At 46.0% G+C, this 21,703-nt stretch overlaps 1 protein-coding gene across 1 annotated transcript in view; it reads left to right on the top strand.

Moving 5' to 3' along the window:
* HSD17B12 (hydroxysteroid 17-beta dehydrogenase 12) overlaps nucleotides 1-21,703 on the top strand; it is a 130,425-nt gene that overhangs the window by 60,923 nt on the left and 47,799 nt on the right. Inside the window, exons 2-3 of the mRNA XM_034768754.1 lie at nucleotides 16,821-16,867; nucleotides 17,620-17,695. Coding sequence (XP_034624645.1) covers nucleotides 16,821-16,867; nucleotides 17,620-17,695 — 123 coding nt within the window. The remainder of the gene's footprint in view (nucleotides 1-16,820; nucleotides 16,868-17,619; nucleotides 17,696-21,703) is intronic.

Genomic DNA, 21,703 nt, shown 5'->3' with positions numbered 1-21,703 from the left:
AGGGGAATGTTTTTTTCCACACCTCTGACAAAAGTTTTGCCGACAAAAGTGCTAGTGTAGACAAAGCCTTTGTCTTCAATTACATGATCCTATGCTACTTGTTCACAGGACCCCTTCCTCATTCAGTGCATAAGTTTGACAATGCTCACAGCATCTCAGTGTTTTGCTTGCTCTTCATTGTTCAGTGTGTTGCTCTAGACCTTGTTTAATGCATGCTATTCATGGTGTTTTTGTCCAGAAATTCTTCCTTGGGGTGGCCCGTGAAGAGGTTAGTATTTTGGGGAGCCATCCTAGTACCAATGGCCGTTCCCATGGTTTAGACAAAGTGTTTATTGTTGAATGCAAAATTATTATGGGTGAGGGTAAAATGGATGTTTGGCAATGGTTTTGGGGTGGATAGCTGATTGTGTAGAACTGATGAATGAAATTGTTTTTAATTGTTCACTTTATTAATGTAACTTCATAAGTAAAGTTTTATGACTGAAACAATATTCATTCATAAAACCGGTTACCCCAATAACTGGCTAATTAACAATTAAGATGCTTGTTAAGAGCCATAGCTGTTCAGTCAGCTGCCTTTGTAAGTTTCACTATCAATCCAATTCCTGCTTAAATCACTAAGACTTGCACTGTTTCAGTATTGTAACTTCTGTTCACCATTTATTGCACTTGCCTACAGTGTAACTTCTGTTCACTGTTTGCCATCCATTATACTTCAGTTCACTGTTTGCCATATTGTAATTCAAACCCCATTTTAAAACGCTTACTCCATTTTGTAAGGGCTTGCTGCAATCTTAATTTTTGCAAACCCTGCTGTAATCTTAATAGTTTAGTTTAGATGTGTGAATGAGGTATGTATGGATGATGGAATCAACCTCCAGCCCCAGCCTGTCCTGATTAAATAGAATTCAAACACCAATGGCTGAAGATGCAGACAAGAGCCCTAACAAAGTAAGAAGAATCCACCCTAAAAAGAAAAGGTACAGTAAAAGGAAGATCAAAGCCCGGTCCAAGGCTGAAAGTCATGTCTGCAATTGACGGGTGATCAATCACCAAACCTGAAGGCAGCATGACACAGCAAGACCTATAGACTCTGGATTCAAACTAAAGCCTACAAAAAGGATGGGTGAGATGGAAAACTTTGGAGGAGGGTAACATTCTGCTGCCAACATGGAAGGGTATCGGTGCATGCCCAACAGAGACCCAGCTCGTCCTTGTGCCCGGATTTCCTGGCCAGTTAGCCACCACAAGCTACGAACCCAAGCTGCAAACTCAAGTCACAGACGCAAGCAGGACTGGTAACTGTGCAGCAGCTGCAGAACATCTGGTGTGTGTGTGTGTGTGTGTGTGTGTGTGGGTATTAGGTATAATGTGTGTATATAAGGATTAAGATGTTAGTTATTGGTCATAAATCAAATTATCATAATAAATGTGGCATCTTTATCTTGTCCCCTTTAATAAGATCCTGCTAGTTTTTATTGGTATAACAATTGTTGTCAATTGTCCTGTAGATATTTGAGGCAGGCTTGGATGCCGTCATTGAGAGAGCTGTTGGGGTATAGGGAGGTGACATCCATGCTGGTAAGGATTGAGTTCTGGGGAGGTTGTTAATGTTGCAGAGTTTTTGGAGGAAGTCAGTTGTATCCTCAAGGAAGCTGGCCTGTGTAGTGAATGCTTTGAGGATGATTTCTGCGAGTCCTGGTATTTCTTCAATAAGAGTGGCCTGGGTTCCCTTGTTTGTGTATCTTAGGAAGCATCTAGAAGGTCCCTGTGGGAGAGTTTATGGGGGATGAGGTTGTAGGGTATCTCCTGGTTTTGTTTGGCAAAGGATTTGATGATATCCTTACACTCCTGTCTGAATTGTGGGGGAGGGGAGAGGGCGTCTTTGAGTTTTTTTTATAGTAGGCAGCATGGGAGAGCTGTTGGTAGGACTTGTTAATGTAGTCATTACGGTTGAGAACTATGATGGCCCCCCTTTTTCTACTGGTTTGATCATTATCCAGAGGTTGGATTTCAGGAACTGTATAGCTCTCCCCTTGGCAGTGGAGGGATTGTGATGAATGTGATGTTTAACAACTTCACCATCATTTTTTTTTTTTCCTGAGGCAATTGATGTAATGATCAAATGTGTGATTTTTGTTGCTATGGAACTTATTGCTGTAGTATTGGAGTGCTTCCCAAACATAGTGAATTTATTTTCACATCACCCTGTGAGATGAGTGGGAATTAGTCCAATCATACAGATGTGAAACTGAAGCAGAGAGATTATGGCCATCAATACCTACTAATTTTGGGTGCCTAACTTGGACACCAAGGACTTGATTTTGCATCTTGTACTTAACACGTTTTCCCAGAAAGCTCTGCTCTAAGAATTAGTTTGGTGGAAGTTCTATGGCCTGGGTTATATACGTAGTCAGACTAGATGATCACAATGATCCCTTCTGACCTTAGAATCTGAGAATCTGTGAAATGTTATAAAGCAATTTGTATTCAAAACACAGCTTCCACTGATTGCCATTTCAGATGTGAGTGCTCAGCATTTCTGCAAATCAGACCCTAGGGTATCAAGTTCGGTACCCAGAAAATGAGGAATACAGAATTAGTGTCTACCTGTGGAAAAGTTTGGTTTAAGTAACTTGCCTAGCATCATATAGGCATTCTGTAGCAAAGGCAGGGATAGAATCAGGTTCTCCAGGACAGCATTCAATTGCCATATTTGTACGACTCTTCTTTCTCTTCATGCAATACTCTCCCTCATTCACACTACATACCTTCCAACTTCTGTAACAAATGAAGCAGGGATCCTACAGACAACTCTTCTTAACTATACAACATACATTTATCTCCATAGGAGATCCATCCTGTGCAGTTAATGTGGAAAAAATAGCATGTGATCATGTAATTTAGACACTATCATAGTGTGTATGCACAGGGGTAGAAATAAGGTTGCACATGTAACCTCAATTCTGGCATTTTCTAACTTTTGAGTGTTTGATTTGACTTAATGTTCTTTTAAAGTATCTTTTGTATGTATAACATGATAGCTTTTTAAAAAAGCAAACTGAAAAAATAAATTCTGTTATGTGGCATCATATCAACACCCACATGGTTCATTAGCAGGGTTGGAATCTTTAGATCCATCACACACACATCTGCTGCTTGAACTAACAAAGTAACATAGCATTAGTACCTTGTCATTCTCTGTATGGAGCATTGGAGGGGAATGACACCGTTTGCTAGTGGGTTTCACAGATATTTGCTAAGAGAGGAATGGTGAGTCTCGGGAATGTTGGGTTCCATTCCAGGGAGGGAAGCGAGAGACCCTTCTGCCTGTTCTCTTCTTCTCCTCCTCTCCCCCCCCACCTGCCCGCCCCCAAGCATGACTCTTTCTGCACCATTCTTCTCCAACCTATCCCAATCCTGGCTTCTCCCTACCCCAGGCTTGTAGCTAGCACCATTCTTCTTCGAGTGCTTGCTAATGTCCATTCCATGTTAGATGTGTGTGCATCTGCTGTAGGAAACCTATGCTGATCAGTGACCCCACACCACTTTAAGGTGTTTAGGGGAGTCTTTCATTAGCGACAGGTGTCACGTCTGTAAGCCTCACACTAAGAGCGGAACATCCAACTTAAAGTGCTCCTTATGGAGTCGGCATCAGCAGCCGAGATTGGACTCCACACCCAGCACTACGGCTTTGGTGTGGAGCGCCCTGCTGGTGCCATTGTCTGACAGGCTAAAATCCACCTCCCCAGCACTGGCCAGTAAAAAGAGGAAATCCAGGAGAGGTCGGTTTCCTCCTCGCAAGGGCAAGCAGAGGGCAGGAGGTGAGCCTAGACCCATGAAGGGCGGCTCAGCGCCTCCAAGTGGGAGTCGGACCTCAGCTTCTGTTAAGCAGGTCAGCCCATCCCGGGATGAGCCGACCACCCCGGACAGCGGCACGAGTCCAGCATCTGGCGATGCCGTCGACCCTGGAGGCCCTGCAGGCAGTGCAGGACATCTTGTCCCTCCTGGTGCTGCCCATACCAGCGGCGGCATCTCCCAAATCCAGAGATAAGCCTGCCTGTGGACCATTCCCTTGGTCCCCATCAGTGTGGCTCTGCTCGCCACCTCAGGGAGCATCTTGTCAGTGGTCACCTGCATAGAGCCACCACGCCTTGGACGTAGGGCTGCCTACCAGTCGGAGCCCTCGGCGCCGGTCTACAGATTCCGGTCATTGCTCTGCAGGCTAGAAGTGTCGGTCGCTGGTAGTATGGTATAGACCTACTGAGGCATGCTCAACCCTGGTACTAGGAGCATCATAGCTTCTCTCCTTCAGTTCGACACTGCTCCAGCGAAAGCCTCCGTCGGGACTCTTGGTACTGTTCACTGACCAACGTAAGTTGCCGTACCAGCATCGGTGCTCAACATTGTGGTGTCGGTCAGGCTGTTGCTCCCGCTCCATGGATCGGCACCGGTCAGGAAGTGTTTGGCATAGATCGCAGGGGTACCATCGTGGATTTGCTGAACGCCAATGCCAGTCACTGGGATCTCGGTGTGGTGGGTTGTCACCCATGTACAGATCACATTCAGAGCATGGTGGTGGACACTGCTAGGACTGAGAGACTTGGTTGGCCTCAGTATGGTCCCGGTCTCTGGAGCATGGCCCTTCATCCCGGGGCTTAAAGTTGGATCAAGAACCCCTGCAGGTGGATCAAGGTCCTCCATTGGTGGCACCGGCAGGACTATCGTGGCCTCGGGGTCAATGGCCAAGGCCATGGCACCTCGCCACCATGCGAGGCTCCTACAGCAGTTGCGCACACATACCTAACAGATTTACCCCCCCAAAGGCATAAATCTGTGTCAGGAGTCTCTGAAAAGCCCTCTGCCATGGTCTGCCTGCCTGCCTGAGACAGAGGTCACCGTGCTTGGGACCCCCCCCATTTACAACAGACTGGGAGGAAGGTACTGCCGAGCAGGTCACAGAGGTGGTGGCACCTGCTGCACCTACATCCTCTTCCTCATTCCCTGAACAAGCCATCCTTGGGCCCCCACCTAAGGTCCCCAAGGACAATGACAAAACTCATCAGGAGCTTTTCAGGAGGGTAGCCTCGAACCTCAGGCTAGAAACTGAGGAGCCCTCGGACACCCTTGGCAGCCCCTGCTAGAGTCATATTGCTAGTTCATGAGGGGATGGCCAAAATTACCAAAGCCTTCTGGCAGACCCCCTCATTGCTACCCCCAATTTCCAAGCGGGCGGAGTGCAAATACTATATGCCTGCAAGAAGGTATGAGTACCTCTATACCCACCTTGCCCCAAACTTATTAGTAGTGTCTGCAGTCACCGTGCAGGAAAGCCAGGGACAACTGGGGGCTGCTTCCAAAAATAAAGAGGTGAAGAAGCCGGACCTTTTTGGGGGAGAGGTTTATTCGTCATCAGGCCTACAGCTGAGGGTGGCGAACCATTAGGCCCTATTGGACATTATGATTTTGCAATCGATGGCCAAATTTGTTGACTCCCTCCAGGAGGACTCCGGGACAGCATTCCAGGGTATCCTGGAAGAGGGGCAGGGAATGGCAAGGGCAGCACTGCAGGCAGCTTTGGACGTAGCTGATTATGCGGTGCAAACCATGGCTTCAGCCATAATAATGAGAAGGGTGGCGTGGCTGCAGTCCTCGGGCTTGTTGGTGAAGGTCCAACAGTCTATCCAGGACTTCCTCTAAGATGGCCAAGCCCTGTTTGCAAAGAAAACAGACGATAAGCTGCACAGGCTAAAGGACTCACATACTGGACTCAAGACCCTGGGCCTGTACGCTCCGGGGCAGCAAAGAAAGAAGTTTAAGCTGCAGCCTCCCCATCAGCAACGTAGCCAGCCTAGGTAGGAGCCATTCCAGAAGAAGGGCAAGGGCAACAAATGCTGTCAGGGCCAGCAGCCCTTTACCTTGGCGCAGGCTGGCTCTTCCCGCTCCCAGCAGGGGTCTAAGTGGGCATTTTGAGAGTGTGCCTGAGGGCAACATTCCAGCTGCTGTCCTGGATTCTGCCCCCCTCCATTTCTCCAACTGTCTTTCTTTCTTTCTTCCTCCCAGCCTGGGCGTCTAACTTTGGACTATTAGGTCCTCAGTACTGTGATGTAGGGCTATACCCTCCCTCTCCGTCTCTCTTCAGGGGCTCTTCTTATGAGAGTCTACTGTATCAGGAGGTGCAGTGCCTGCTGCAGGCGGAGGCTGTGGAAGAAGTCCCCCTAGACCTCAAGGGCAAGGGGTTCTACTCCCATTACTTTCTGATTCCAAAGGGGGCCTAAGGCCCATCCTGGACCTGTGAAACCTCTACAAGTATCTCAAGAGGTTGAAGTTCCACATGGTCTCCCTGGCCTCCATCATCCTTTCCCTGGGTCTGGGAGACTGGTAAGCTGCCCTTGACTTGAAGGGCGTACTTTCATATAGCGATCTTTTAAGGATACAGACGCTTCCTCCGCTTCATGGTGGGATCTGTGTACCAGCAGTTCACGGTGCTCCCCTTCAGCCTGGCAACGGCACCGAGGGAGTTTACAAAATGCATGTTGGTAGTGGCAGCTTATCTCAGGCATCGGGGTATCCTGATCTACCCATACCTCGATGACTGGCTGGCCAAGGGTCTCTCCAGGTCCCGGGTCCAGGATGCCACTGCATGGTGCTGACCATGCGCAGAACACTAGGCCCGTTAATAAACGAGGAAAAATCAACATTAGTCTCTGTACAAAGGAAAGAGTTTATCGGGGCAGTCCTTGACTCCACCAGGCCGAAGGCGTTTCTGCCACACGACAGGTTCCCAACAATAAGGGATCTCATCGCTGGAGTCTCCACGTTTCCTCTCGCAACGCCCAGGGTCTGCCTATGGCTGCTGGGCCACATGGTAGTGTGCAAGTACATTGTTCACCATGCGAGGCTCCGGATGCAACCCCCTCCAGCAGTGGCCAGCAACAGTCTATGCCCCGTCCAGGGATCACCTGGACAAGGTTGTCACCATCCCACCGGAGGTACTCACCGTGTTGCAGTGGTGGACCAACCCCAGAACGGTCCTCGATGGATCCTGTTCAACAGCCCACGACCTTCAGTGTCTCTGATATTGGATGCCTTGGACCTTGGCTGGGGAGCGTACCTTGGTGCGATGTGGACACAACGAACATGGTTGGCAGAGGAGATGATGTTGCATATAAATGTCAAAGAACTCAGGGTGGTTCGCCTAGCCTCCAGGGTTTTTCTTCTGCAATTATCCGGCCGAGTGGTTTGAGTGTTGATGGACAACACGGCCTCTGTTTTCCATCAACAAGCAAGGGGGAGCCCGCTAGTTAGCCCTCTGTCAAGAGGCGCTCCACCTATGGGATTTCCGCATCCAGCATGTGATCCACCTGGAGGCCTATCACCTTCCTGGCATCAGGAACACGCTAGCAGATAGGCTCAGGAGGTCCTTCTTTTCTCACCACAAGTGGTCACTCCACTCAGAAGTGGTCCAGATGCTCTTTTGAAGGTGGGGAACTTCCCGAGTAGACGTGTTCGCCACCAGGCAGAACAGAAAATGTCGTCATCATCAGTTTTGCTCCCTGCAAGGCCTTGGCAAGGACAGTCTCTCAGATGCCTTTCTCCTGTCCTGATCAGGAGATCTGATGTACACATTCCCGCCCATCCCACTCATCAGCAGAATCCTGTTGAAAACCTTGAGGGAAGAGGCTCGAGTCATTATGGTTGCCCCAGCGTGGCTGTGCCAGCATTGGTTCGGCACGCTGTTGGATCTACCGGAACACCCCCCCCCCCCCCCGCCCATGGCCACTGCCTGGACCTTCTTTTGCAAGATCACGGTCATTTCCTGCATCCCAACCTCGCCTGCCTCCACCTCACGGCATGGATGCTGCATGCTTGAACCAGGTGGAGCAAGCCTGCTCCAGAGAGGTGCAGCAGGTCCTTTTGGAAAGTAAAAAACTCTCCACTAGAGCAACTAACCTGGCGAAGTGGACGAGGGTCTCACACTGGACGTCCGAGTTTAGCGTCTCCCTGACATGCTCTTCTGTGCAGTCAATCTTGGAATACCTGCTCCTCCTGAAGAATCAGGGCCTGGCCCTCTCTTCTATCAAGGTTCATCTAGCTGCCATCTCAGCTTTTCATCTGCCGATCCAGGGTTGGTCAGTGTTTTCGCATGAGATGTCCATCAGGTTCCTGAAAGGCCTCGAAAGGCTCTTCCCTCCTGTTAGGGATTCTGTTCCACAATGGAACCTCAATCTGGTTCTCTTTAGGGTTCGTCCTTTGAAGCCTTGGGCTCTTGTTCCCCTTCCTACCTACTGTGGAAAGTTGTCTTCCTTGTGGCAGTGATGTCAGCTAGATGAGTGTTGGAGATTAAAGTCCTGATCTCAGAACTGCCATATATGGTCTTCTACAAAGACAAGGTACAGTTGTGACTTCATCCAGCCTTCCTGCCGAAGGTAATGTCTTCCTTCCATATCAAGCAAGACCTCTTCCTCCCGGTGTTCCGTCCTAAGCTGCACAAGACCAATGAGGAGAGGCAGCTACACACACTGGACGTCCGATGTGCCTTGGCGTTTTACCTGGAGTGTACCAAACCCTTTTGCAGGTCGACACAGCTCTTCATCGCAACAGCGGACAGGATGAAGGGTCTTCTGGTTTCCTCTCAGAGGATCTCCTACTGGATCAGTTCCTGCATCCTGACCAGTTATGAGTTGGCACGGGTCCAACCACCACCTCTGGTGAAGGCCCTCTCGATGAGAGCTCAAGTGTCCTCAGAGGCCTTCCTGGTGCACGTCCCCAGGCAGGACATTTGCAGAGCCGTGACGTGGTCTTTGGTTCTCATGTGCAAGGCACACTATGCCATCACCCAGCAGGCCAGAGATGACACTGGGTTCAGCACAGCTATGTTACAAGCTACATGTCCATGAACTTTTACCCGCCTCCATTGGTACTGCTTGGGAGTCACCTAACATGGAATGGACATGAGCAAGCACTCGAAGAAGAAAAGTTACCTTTTCCGTAACTGGTGTTCTTCAAGAGGTGTTGCTCATGTCCATTCCATGACCTGCCCTCCTTCCCCATTGTCAAAGTTCCAGCAAGAAGGAACTGAGGGTGAGGGTGGGAGGGGAGTGGCACTCCTTATGCCACGACATATGCGTGCCACTCCAGAGCGCGCCAGAGTCGGTCCCCTGCGGATACCACTGAAGGAAAATCTTTCAGCACCAGTGCACGTGGCAAGCGCACACACCTAACATGGAATGGACATGAGCAACACATCTCAAAGAACACCAGTTATGGAAACAGGTAACTGTCTTTTCTCCTTGCATAGCCAGTCGTAGTGTCCATGCCTCAGGCTTCTCATCCCTCTCCATTCTCCTTGCCTATCCAGTCTCCCTCTCCCCCTCCCAGTTCCTTATCCAAGTCTTCTACCCCACACCCAGTGTCTTTGCTCAACCAATCTCCATTCTCCCTGTATCTGGCAGTTTGCTAAATCCATCTCCCTTCCCTTAACTCTTTTCTCCCTCACACTTGTCCTCAGTCTCCCGTCTTTGTCAGATCTCAGTGTTCCCCTCCTCTCTCCACCTCTTCTCATCTGTGTCTTGGTCCAGTCCCCTTGTCCAACCAGTCCCCATAATTCCCAGTCACAGTTTCTCTTTTCATTTCAGCATGCTCTTTGTCCCAAGTTAATTCTTTCCCTCCCTTCCTAGTCCAGCTCTTGTCCCTTCTATGCTTGAGTCAGGTGGCTTCCTCCTCCACACTGCTTGGGCACCAGTGGGAAAGGTCCAGAGGCAGATTAAGGTTTCCCTGGGCCTGAGCAAATGGAGGCCCCTCGCCATTCCTTCCGCCTGTAGTCCCGCCCCACAACCCGTTTGCTCTTTTCTGCTCCTGCTTGGCTTAATTTGGGTGGATTTTTACAAATTTCAAATCCATGATCCAAAACATAAGCAAAAAAGTCACCAGAATTTTAACATTGTAGAACAGCATATTTTTTCCCTAGACTCATTCTCAGATATGACTGCGCTGTTTTGGGTGAAACTTCAATAAATTCAACTTGAGACAGACACCCAGCTTGGGAAATTTCAGCCCAAATGGTTAGTTTGGCAAAATTATGAGCAACTGATAAGGCTTCTTAAAAAGGGCAGTGTCAGGCAACCTTAATAGGCAGTGCTACCAGCCCTGTCTATTGTGCGGTTGACTGGCCAGTGCTGTCTGCAGGCCCCATTTAGTGTATCAATTGTTTTCTCCACTTGTTTCAGACTAGTATAACTTAAGGCCAACTATTGTGATGGTTAACTATCTTCCCACGTTCTAAAGGGCAGTTAATTCCTTAATGGGTATTTGTGGTGTAACGTGGTTCTCTGTCACTTGTGATTAACACAGGCAGGTTAATTTAAGTTTTTGTATAACAGAAATTGTGCTTCTTCTTCTAGGTGGAACTATCCTTTACATTCTCTACATCCTCCCTCAGGGAAAATCCTGCAAAAGCTCACACCTCTGCACACGAACATCATGATCTTTAAGTAAAATTAAAAGATTCCTACATATGCAGGGAAATTTGGAAAAATAAGTCAAGACTTCAGGAATATTAAAACATTAGAATATTAAAACATGATATTCCTGGTGCTATTGCTTAGAATGACCACTTAATTCTGTATTACTTGCAGGGCATTAAATAAAAAGCTATGTTGTATGTATTGTTCCCCAGCAACACTGCTAGGGAATAGAATTGGACAAATAATGGATTTTTGCATTTGCTGGGAATTCCCCCCCCCCCCCCCCCCCCAAAAAAAAAAATAATAATAATAATTCAGGTCAAACTGAAAAGGGCATTTTTTGAAATTTTTGGTGAATCAAAAAGTTGAAAACCGTTTCAGGCAGGTTGAAACAACTGACTCAATTTTTTGTTTTGATTTCATGCATTTTGACAAAAGCAAAAGAGGACTGGAATCACAAAAATAGCTGAGGAGGAGGAGGCTTTCTCCTATATGACGTTGAGCCCAGTGGTTAGAAACTCATCCGTGGAACTGGGAGATCCCAGTTCAATCCTCCCTCTGCTTGATGGAGAAAAGGGATTTAAACAGCTGAGTGCCCGAACCACTTGACTGTGGGGGGTATTCTGGTATGGGGCTCTCTCTTTCCCCTATTGTAGTTCTACATTTATAAATAATTAGTCTTTGGAGCAGGGACTTGAATTTGGGCCTCCCACAACTTAGGTGAGTGCACTAATCACCAGGCTTATAGAGTCATTCTCACTCTTTTCCTTTCCCAGTGACTGTTCATTGTCATTCATAATGGCAATTCATAGGCTTGTTTACAGTTGAAACACTACAGCAGCACAGCTGTAGAGTTGATGCTCCACAGTGAAAGCAACCACACATCACTGAACAAAACCACTAACCCAGGAACCTATCCTTGTAACAAACCCCGATGCCAACTCTGTCCACATATCTATTCAAGTGACATCATCATAGGACCTAATCACATCCGCCATACCATCAGGGGCTCGTTCACCTGCACATCTACCAATGTGATATATGCCATCCTGTGCCAGCAATACCCCTCTGCCATGTACATTGGCCAAACCGGACAGTCTCTACGCAAAAGAATTAATGGACACAAATCTGACATCAGGAATCAAAATACTCAAAAACCAGTGGGAGAACACTTTAACCTGTCTGGTCATTCAGTGACAGACCTGCGGGTGGCTATATTACAACAGGAAAAACTTCAAAAACAGACTCCAAAGAGAGACTGCAGAGCTAGAATTGATATGCAAACTAGACACAATCAACTCCGGTTTGAATAAGGACTGGGAATGGCTGAGCCATTACAAACATTGACAACAAGGAGTCTGGTGGCACCTTAAAGACTAACAGATTTATTTGGGCATAAGCTTTCGTGAGTAAAAACCTCACTTCTTCGGATGCAGGTTTTTACTCACAAAAGCTTATGCCCAAATAAATCTGTTAGTCTTTAAGGTGCCACCAGACTCCTTGTTGTTTTTGTAGATACAGACTAACACGGCTACCCCCTGATACAAACATTGACTCTATCTCCCCTTGTAAGTACTCTTACACCTATTATCAAACTGTCAGTACTGGCCTAGCTTGATTATCACTTCAAAAGTTTTTTTTCTCTTAATTAATTGGCCTCTCAGAGTTGGTAAGACAACTCCCACCTGTTTATGCTCTCTGTATGTGTGTATATATATCTCCTCAATATATGTTCCATTCTATATGCATCCGAAGAAGTGGGCTGTAGTCCACGAAAGCTTATGCTCTAATAAATTTGTTAGTCTCTAAGGTGCCACAAGTACTCCTGTTTTTCTTTTAGTGAAAGCATAGTTAATCCATCTCCCTGAGAGGCAGTAGCTAGGTCAATGGAAGAATTCTGTCGAGCTAGGATTGTCTACAGTGAGGGTTCGTTCAGCTTAACTATGTTGCGCAGGGGTGTGAAAAATTCACACCCCCGAGTGACATAGCTGGGTTGACTTAGGGCTTGTCTACAGTGGCAATTTACAATGCTGCAACTCTCTCGCACAGGGGTGTGAAAAAACACCCCGCTGAGTGCAGCAAGTTTCAGTGTTGTAAAGCGCCAGTGTAAACAGTGCACCAGTGTTGGGATCCGCACTCTCAGTGATGGTAGCTATGCCTCTCGTTGAGGTTATTTTTTTAGAGCGCTCGGAGAGCGCTCTCCCAGTGCTGCCCTCCAACCACACAAGCCACGTTAAAGTGCTGCCGCTGCAACGCTTTAGCGTTGCCAGTGTAGACTAGCCCTTAACTTTTGAGTGTATACCTGGCCGTAGTCTTTCAATGGGGAATGAAAATGTCAGCACCCATTCCTCAAAGCTTTGGGCTGGTCTCTGCCAGGAGCTTACATCGGCATAGCTTCATCTCTCGGGTGTGAAAAATTCACAACAGCCCTCTCCCCCTCCGGAGAAAGGTAGTTATGCCGCACTAGCTCCTAGGGTAGACAGTGCTAGATTGATGGGAAATTTCTTGCTGACCTACATACTGCTTCTCAGGGAGGTGGATTGCCTACCTCCTCTCGGTATAGGTGGTGTCTACACTGAAGCACTACAGTGGCACAGCTGCAGCACTGCAGCTAGACCAGTATGACAGTTTAAGTGCGACAAACCCTGACTCTTCATACTCGCAATCACCTTGCTTTATTCTGAGACATATCTACTCTAGAAAGGGTTTGCTTATATAGCTATGCCAGCAAACCCTCCTAGTAGAGAAGCAGCTTTGCTGATATAGCTTAGTTCCTCCACCAAAATAAGCTGTATCAGCAACAGAACCTTTTATGGTGGTATAGCTGCATCAGTGTGACCCACCCTCCCTCTCCCCCCATTGCCAAACAAAATAGCTGTGCTGGCAAAACTATTAGTGTGAACCAGGCTACAGTCTCTGCACTAATTCAGTCTCTATGCTTTTGCCATCAGAATGGTCCAGTAGTACTCTGCATCCTGCTGGTAATAGACGGAGGCTGGACTAGTGGTAGTGCTTCCAATTTTGGAGTAGAGTTTGGGATCCCTGTTCCCAAGAAGAACTTCTATGAGCTTGAGAGTAGGTCTGGGAACAAAATACACTTAATGAGGGTAAACAGAAATTTTGCCTGGGAGAGTGGACTGAGGTGTTCTTGGAGCCACTGTCTCCTTCCCTTCAGGGGGTTGAGGAACAAAGGAGCAGAGTGGCTCAAAGAACAGTGCTCCTGAACTGCTTGCTCTTTTTGAGGGGGATGAGGGGGGAAGATGAAGAACTGGAGAGGAGCAGGAAAACAATGGCTCAGGTGTTATTTCTCTCAAAAGGAGGAATCAGAAATGCACAGCAACTGTAGTTCTTGTAGTTCCAGCATGCTGCAAAAAAAGGGGGGGGAGCTTTGGGGATTTGGGAGGGGAGCCCAGAATATATTAACTGGAGTGGGGGGATGTCAGAATTGAGTTTTACCTGGGGAGGAATGGGGGGAAAACTCTGGGATTTGGGGGGAAATTTGGTTTATTGATGAGTGAAGCTATAACAATGTGCATTAAGTACGTGTGGCCTTACACAGGGCATGGCTCAAGCCCTGGTTGGAAACACCGGAGCCAGCATAATTTTCTTTTTGGAGGATGTGATTTTTTTGTAGCTCTTTTCTTTTTAGTGATGGTCAACCCTGGGCCAACTTAACAATCAAACTTGAATTCTGGAGGGCACTGCATCTAGCTTCCGTTGGCACCAGACATAGGCTCTTGGTGAACCAGGACCTGAAGGAGTGGGGAAACTGTTCTTGCTATATATGCCTCACCTTAAGTCCCACATCTTCTCTTTGTTATGTTGAAAGTGGCTGCTGTCACACACAATTTTATTTTATGATTAATAAGCAATAGGAGCAAACATGGCAAATAAAATCATGTAAATGTCCTTGGTAATAAAGAACAAGTGAAGAACTGTGTGTGTATCCTTGCACTATACTGAATCTAACATTTTATTCATGAAGTGCTATGGATACTTAACAAAATATGTAGGAAGACTAAGTCCCTGCCTTGAGGAGCATGCAGTCTGCAGTTGCAACCCAGTTAAGACGCTGATAGCATTGAAAGACAAACCAATAACGTTTTTTATGGAGGAATTTCAAGTTGAGAGCTTGCTAGTCCAGAGTGAAACTTTTTAAGGAAGAAGAGGAGACAAGTCATGAAGTTGTGGATAGGAGGAGAAAATGTAATGAGCCAGTTTTCCATTAAGAAATGGCTGCTCTTTCAAATACGTCACTAATTTATAATGTGGAAAATGGCCCATAAACATTCTTCAAGTCAGGTTAGTCCAGAAGAGGGTCAAATTTTTGGGAGAATGGTATTTATGCAGTTTTTTTGTCTTGTTTAGCATATTATTTTGTTGGAGCAGTAATGAATTGTATGATAATACATAATGTAAGACTTAAAGCAGAGCTTGCTTTAGCCCTTGAACTTAGGGGACAGGGTCATTTTGCAGAACTGTAATGCACCTGGCAAAGCACATCACTTTTTTTTATTTGTTTTTGGTTTGTTGCAAGCAAACTCTGTTCCTGTGAACCTGTTGCTCAGAAGAGAGGAAAAAAAAAAAAAAAAAGAAATGGACACTTTAAACCAGCTCCCAGTTCAGTCCACTAAGAGCAGCCCAGCTGCTTATGCATTAATGGTCATGAATGAAACTTCAGGAGAAGTGGTGTCTTCTGTTTGAGTATGTTACTAGCACTTTTTGCCTAATGTTGCTTCAAAGGAAAATCATTGCTGCCCAGCCATGATACTCTGCAACACCTGAGAGGCAGCTTGGGCAGATTTTAATTGAACTGAAAGTTGAATAGGATATTGGATTAAGGCTCCCAATTCAGTTTAATGCAATAAGCTTTATAGGAACAGTTACCTGAGACCCATCTAGTGACAGGGATGAGCAGTGACAGCGCAAAGAAACCTGTAGTTCTCATGTGAATTTAAGGATAACAACAGCTGTCATCTAGCCAAATCCCAAATGGGTTGGAGGGGTAAATTAGGAGAGGCAGGTGAGTGGAAGCTGAACAAGTGAGAAGACTATTTAAGGGTATGCCTTCACTAACAATGTGGCTGTGTAGTCACGGCACCAGTGCTGGGCGAGAGCTCTCCAAGCATTGTAAAAAAAAAACAACCCACCCCGATTAGGGTGGTAGCTACCAGTGCTGGGAGCACGGCTCCTAGCACTGGTGCACTATGTACACTGCCACTTTAGAGCGCTGAAACTTGCATTGCTCGGGTGTGTTTTTTTTTGCACCCATGAGCAAGAAGATTTCAGCTCTGTAAAGTGGCAGTGTAGACAAGGCCTAAGTGTAGTTAAGTGGGCTGGCTGGCAGGGAAGAGTTGAGGAAGAAGGAGATGCTGAATATGCATACTTAGCTGGATGGAGAAGGGGCTAACAGGTGGTAGGCAAAGTAGTGAAAATGATAGAGGAGCTGCTCTTTCTCTTTTTTTTTGAGAAAACAGTGGGTAGCAGTGTGAATGGAGTTTTGGAATCCCCTCTCAAAAGTGGCCATGATGTACCAAGATTTAGTTCCTCATGGCCCTATAGTAGGTGAAGGTCCCAGAAAGACTTATGAGGGTCCAATCCAGAGGACCTAGTCATCGTTTGCCAGACTTGCCACTAGAGGGATCAGAAAATGGGATTCTTTTTCTTTTGAACACTTTGGCTTTTGTTGAAATGTTCAGAATATGAAAAACATTTTTTTTCAGTTGCTGAAAACTAGAAAGCTTTTGAGGAAAACACACATACCTCAAAAATTTTCACTGAGTCAAAAATCCAATTTTCCATGGGGGAAAAATATTTCATAAGAATTTGTCTGTCCATACTTTCCACTGATAAATCTACACTTCCTGGACTCTTGGGTGTGAGAAATGAGGGGATGGGATCACAGAGGAAATGAATATGTGAGTGGAAATTAGTTCTAAACGGTCTTGTGCTGACTTGTCCACCATGAGTCTGGATGTACTTTCATCAGTTCCGTACAGACCTCTGGCCATTTTAATCTCACTGTTTTAAATAAAACTAAATTGAGAGGTGTTTGATATTCACAATTTAACTTTTACAATTGAAAGTGGGAGTTGAAAGTCACCATTTAGGCCATAAAGGGCAATCTGGGTCTCCAAACGTGGATTATGGAGTTAGAAGAGGGAGTGTTGGTTTTCAAAAAGGTTTTTTAATAATGAAGAAGAACTGGAGTCAGGTACCATGTGAGGATGTAACCTGGTGAGTTGCTTAGTCGGAAGGGGTGCTCCAATAGCCTACTAATGACCACTTTGTTATGAGTTATTACTGTAAAGATAGCTAATATTTAATTTCCCCCCTTCTTTCCCCCTGTTATAGTGGTCACAGGAGCTACTGATGGAATTGGAAAAGCCTATGCAGAACAGGTAAGCCTTTTTATTCCTTTAGAATGATTAGAACCGATATGGACTCTATCCAGACTCAGTGAAAGTGAAATAGTATAGTGCCATCCTGTCTCATGCAAATGCAAATTCTGTCATAGATCAGTGTTACCTGAAATGCCCTCACTTGTATTTTAGACTCAAATGCAGAATATGGAGTACAAATATCAGATACCTATATACTGTTACATGCACTCTTTCTTGGCTTTTGGGCTAGACAGAGACTCTGGACTGCAGTAGAACAAATAAAGGAATCTAATATAGCTGATTAGGTAACAGTTAATTTTGTTATAAACTGTGTTTTTGTTGAGCTATAAAGAAATAATTTAGTTTATTTGAGTTAAACATGGGTTTAAGAGCCTGTATTCTAATTCCCAAGTTCTGCCACTGACCTTGCTCTGTGGAGTTGGGAAAATTACACAACCCCTGCCTCGGTTTCCCTATCTATAAATGTAAATATTCACCTACCTCAGAGCAGAGTTATTGAAGATCCTTTGTAAGTGTCTTTGTGGTGGGGCAGTAAAGTACCATGTACTCAATCTGGTACTCAGTTTTATTTTTCCTTCATCTCTAGATATTTTAAATCATAATTTCTATATCTGACTTTCTCTGTTACCAGTCAATATATATTTTGTAGTATTTGACCCAAGTTTCATCTTTTCTTAAAGGTGATGCTGGCTAGTGATCTATTGCACAGTTGTGATTGAACTGCTCTGTATCTCTTTTGTTTCTTTCAGCTAGCAAAGCATGGAATGAATGTGGCTCTTATCAGCAGATCTCAAGAAAAACTAGAACAGGTTGCCAGTGAAATAAGTATGTGATAAACTCTTTTACATTTCAAAATTAACACATGAAAGCTAAAATACAGCTCCTTTGGCCTCTCTAATTCCACATGAAGACAATTTTATAATCATTAATAGATAGTTTTAAAATATTCTATAAACCTTAATTTTACATTCTTAATAATCTTACATCACTGTTACATAACACTTAAAAAACTTCATGAATCTGATAAAAAGAGAAGTGCCTAACTGATCAAATTTGTACAGTTCTCATCTCATTTCCAAGAGCAATTGGGGGTTAATTCTAGAATAGGATATCTTCAAAACTGTGCCTTTTCTCCTGGAATTCAAAACAATCCTAAACATATCTCCTTATGCTAATCACAAGTTGCAGTCCCTCCCTCTGGTTTTTCAAATAAAGAAATTAGTGATAGTGGGACAAATTAATCCGTGGTGTAACTCTGCTGATGTCAAAGAAATTACACCAGGTAGAAGTAGTCACATAACTTTTTAAATATTATTATAAGTGGAGCTGGTGGTGACGCTGTAGTTGAGATTGCAGAACACTTTCTATTACAAGACTGTTTTCAGTTGCTTATAACTTGGCCAAACTAACTGTTTAGTCTAAAACTTTCCATGCCAAGTCTTATCTTCGGGCTGAATTGTTTTGGAAAGTTTCAGAAAAACAATTCAGCCATTTCTGAAAATAAGGTTGGGGGAAATGTTTTGCAAATGTTAAATTACTGCAAACGTTTTGTTGAGGAGCTCTAGCACTTACATCCATGCTTTGGAGCAGATACTTGAAATTTAGGAAGGAGTTTACCTGGAGCCAGGTGCCTTTTGCTCTCGCTGTTAAAATTATACACAAATTTGGGTAAGTTATAAGTCTCTTTGAAAATTGCCAACTGCATGTGTTCAGCAGAGGCTTTTTAGATGTTGATATCTAATTTCTCAAACATTCCATTTGCACTGAGCATGTTCCAGCTCAGGGCTGCAGAAACTGAGCAGGACTCTTCCTGCAGTTGCTGCTCCTTGTATCAGATCAAGGAGACTGTCTTTCCAGTTTTCTTAATGCTACCAGTATTGTTGGCCAGGCAACATGAAGGAGAAGGAAGAAGCAGACAGACCAGAGAAGGGATGTGTTAAGAGATGGGACAGAAAAATCAGTAACCGTTACTGCACACTTTGCTCCAGAAAGTGGAATAGAACCCAGGATTTCTCTTAGGCTTGGTCTACACTACCCCCCTAATTCGAACTAAGGTACGCAACTTCAGCTACGTGAATAAGGTAGCTGAAGTTCGAAGTACCTTAGTTCGAATTAGTTCGAACTTACCTTGGTCCACACGCGGCAGGCAGGCTCCCCCGTCGACTCCGCGGTACTCCTCTTGGCGAGCTGGAGTACCGCAGTCGACGGCGAGCACTTCCGGGTTCGACTTATCACGTCCAGACTAGACGCGATAAGTCGAACCCAGAAGTTCGATTTCCAGCCGTCGAACTACCGGGTAAGTGTAGCCAAGGCCTTAGGCTTGGTCTACACTACCCCCCCCAATTCGAACTAAGGTACGCAACTTCAGCTACATGAATAACGTAGCTGAAGTCGAAGTACCTTAGTTCGAACTTACCTTGGTCCACACGCGGCAGGCAGGCTCCCCCGTCGACTCCGCGGTACTCCTCTCGCCGAGCTGGAGTACCGCAGTCGACGGCAAGCACTTCCGGGTTCGACTTATCGCATCCAGACTAGATGCGATAAGTCGAACCCAGAACTTCGATTTCCAGCCGTCGAACTAGCTGGTAAGTGTAGCCAAGGCCTTAGAATATGTGTCACTGTAGATGCACATGTGCTTCTTGTGTGCAGGCTCAGAATCCTTTGTAGAGCAGTGTCCAGTGGGGCCACACATGCATCTTATGCTGCCTTATATGAGGAAATAAATGATGGAGCAGAGTGGCATCAACCCTCCCTCTTACCACTTGTGTCAGTGAGACAGAACCTGGACTATATCCGACTCACTTCTGACATCCAGAACTTTCTCCAGTAAAGAATTGTCATCTTCATTTCTCCGTTTTTATTAATTTGTTTGTAAAATTTCTGTTGGGCAGTCCCTCCGCGCAAAAAAAAAAAAAAGAAAAAAAAAAAAAGCATCTAGGGCAGACGGGGGGACACATGCCCCCTTGTACAGTGGGGCAAGATGCTTTACACCAGCCAGTAGCTATGGCAGATTCTAAACTTACTGGGTTTAAATGCTGTCCTTCCTGCAATGGAGTAATAGCCATCATAGATGAACCCAGCAGATGCCTGTTGTGTCCCATGGAAATGCACATCCTAGCTAAGTGTGCTGTTGCCGCTCCTTTTCGTCCCACAACTGAAAATCCTAAAACACAAGATTCAAATGAGACTGTGGAGTAATCCATGACCGTAGCATCAGATCTAGGAGTGCAGATATCTTCTGTACAGGAAATGAAGAGATGATGTTTGGCAAGTGCTCTAAGAACTGATCACCACATCCCCATTTCCAGTAGGGAAGAGAAGGCAAAGAAGGTGCCAAACCCATTGGTGCCATTGTAAGCATCCCTGATACTAGCCAAATCTTGTCAGCACTGAAGGCCTCAGCACTGACTAAGGAGCAGAGGTACTGGCTTCATCCTCTGGAGTGGAAAGGCACTTCTCCAACAAGCACAAATGCAGGGTGTACTGCGCAACGTGTCCGTCCCATGCAGAAGATTCTACTGAGAGAGAAGACATCAAAATTCTCAACATCAAGGATAGCACCAAGACAGTAGTAGTGACATTGGGTTGTGGTAGACCGGTCCACCAGTACAGATACTGGCGCAGAGATCTGTGCCAGCACTGGTCTTGGAGGTTGGAACCCTTCCTGGTTCTGAAATATGCCCTCAATGGTTCGCCCTCATTGCTCCTCTCTGTACCAGACCTGGCCCTGGCCCCACTACCATCAGAGCTGGAACTGCACCCATCAGCACCACCATTCCCAGAGATCTAATTCTTCTCTCTGACTTACGCAGGGAACCATTGCCTTGAAAGACATGTGACACCAAGTCCCAGTGTAGGACTGACAATGGGTGGGTCCTCGTGGTCAGACTATTCCAATATAATGCACCACCTTGGGCATAGTGGCCCTGCTGGGGCCTGCCCTCGCTTAGATCCCTGAGCAGGATGACTTCACATACCTTGATGAAAAGGAGAGCTCAGTTGCCACTGGTATTGCTGTGAAGGGGACCTTCATCAGAACAGCAGGGAACCCCCCAAGGATGTAGCAGGAGTAGTGAGAGAGACACGCTAGCTCCCCTCCCCACTGAAGGTACCCTTTCCTCTCCAGATGAAGCAGTCACTGTGGCCCCAACCCCAGTAGTCAGTGACTTCACAGTGTTCTAAGAGTTAGTATCAGGGATAGCTGAGACACTAGACATTGAAATGACAGTGATCCAAGAAGACACACCCAAGCTATTCAACATCCTCAATACCCAGGGCAGCCTGGACCCAGCGAGGGCTCTTTGGCGTACCGTGGCCTCACTTCCGCTCACCTCCAAGTAAGTGGAAAAATAATACCAGTTTCCACTCAAGGGCTTTGAGCACTTTTGTCAATCCAACACCAGGGTTGTTTGCTATCTCTATCATCCAGGAGAAAACCAGATCCATGGAAGAAACTCCAAAAGACAAGGACCCCAAGAAGCTGGACTTGGTCAGTTGAAAGGCCTATTCCTCAGCTTTTAGTTTTCCATCATGAACTAGTGGGCTTTATTTGCAAAATAAAACTTTCCGATATGAGAGAGAGGGTAACCCTCTTCCGATTGTGACCTTGTGCAGGACTTCATGGAAGAGCTGAGGGATTCCATCAAACGGGGCCAAATGGTAGCCAACTCTGCTCGATGGCCATTGCAGTTGCAATGTGGTGGGCCTTTTGGCTTCAGACATCTGGTTTACCAAGGGAAGTCGAAGCCACAATTGAGGACTTGTCCTTCAAGGGTATGGACCTATTTAGCTCAAGAACCGAAAAGGCATTACATTGCCTCAAAGATACCAGGG

This window comes from Trachemys scripta, chromosome 4 (assembly GCF_013100865.1).
Source record: "Trachemys scripta elegans isolate TJP31775 chromosome 4, CAS_Tse_1.0, whole genome shotgun sequence".
Classification (NCBI taxonomy): Eukaryota; Metazoa; Chordata; order Testudines; family Emydidae; genus Trachemys; species Trachemys scripta.
Note: the sequence above shows the minus strand (reverse complement) of the source record. Positions and strands in the feature narration are given on the sequence as shown.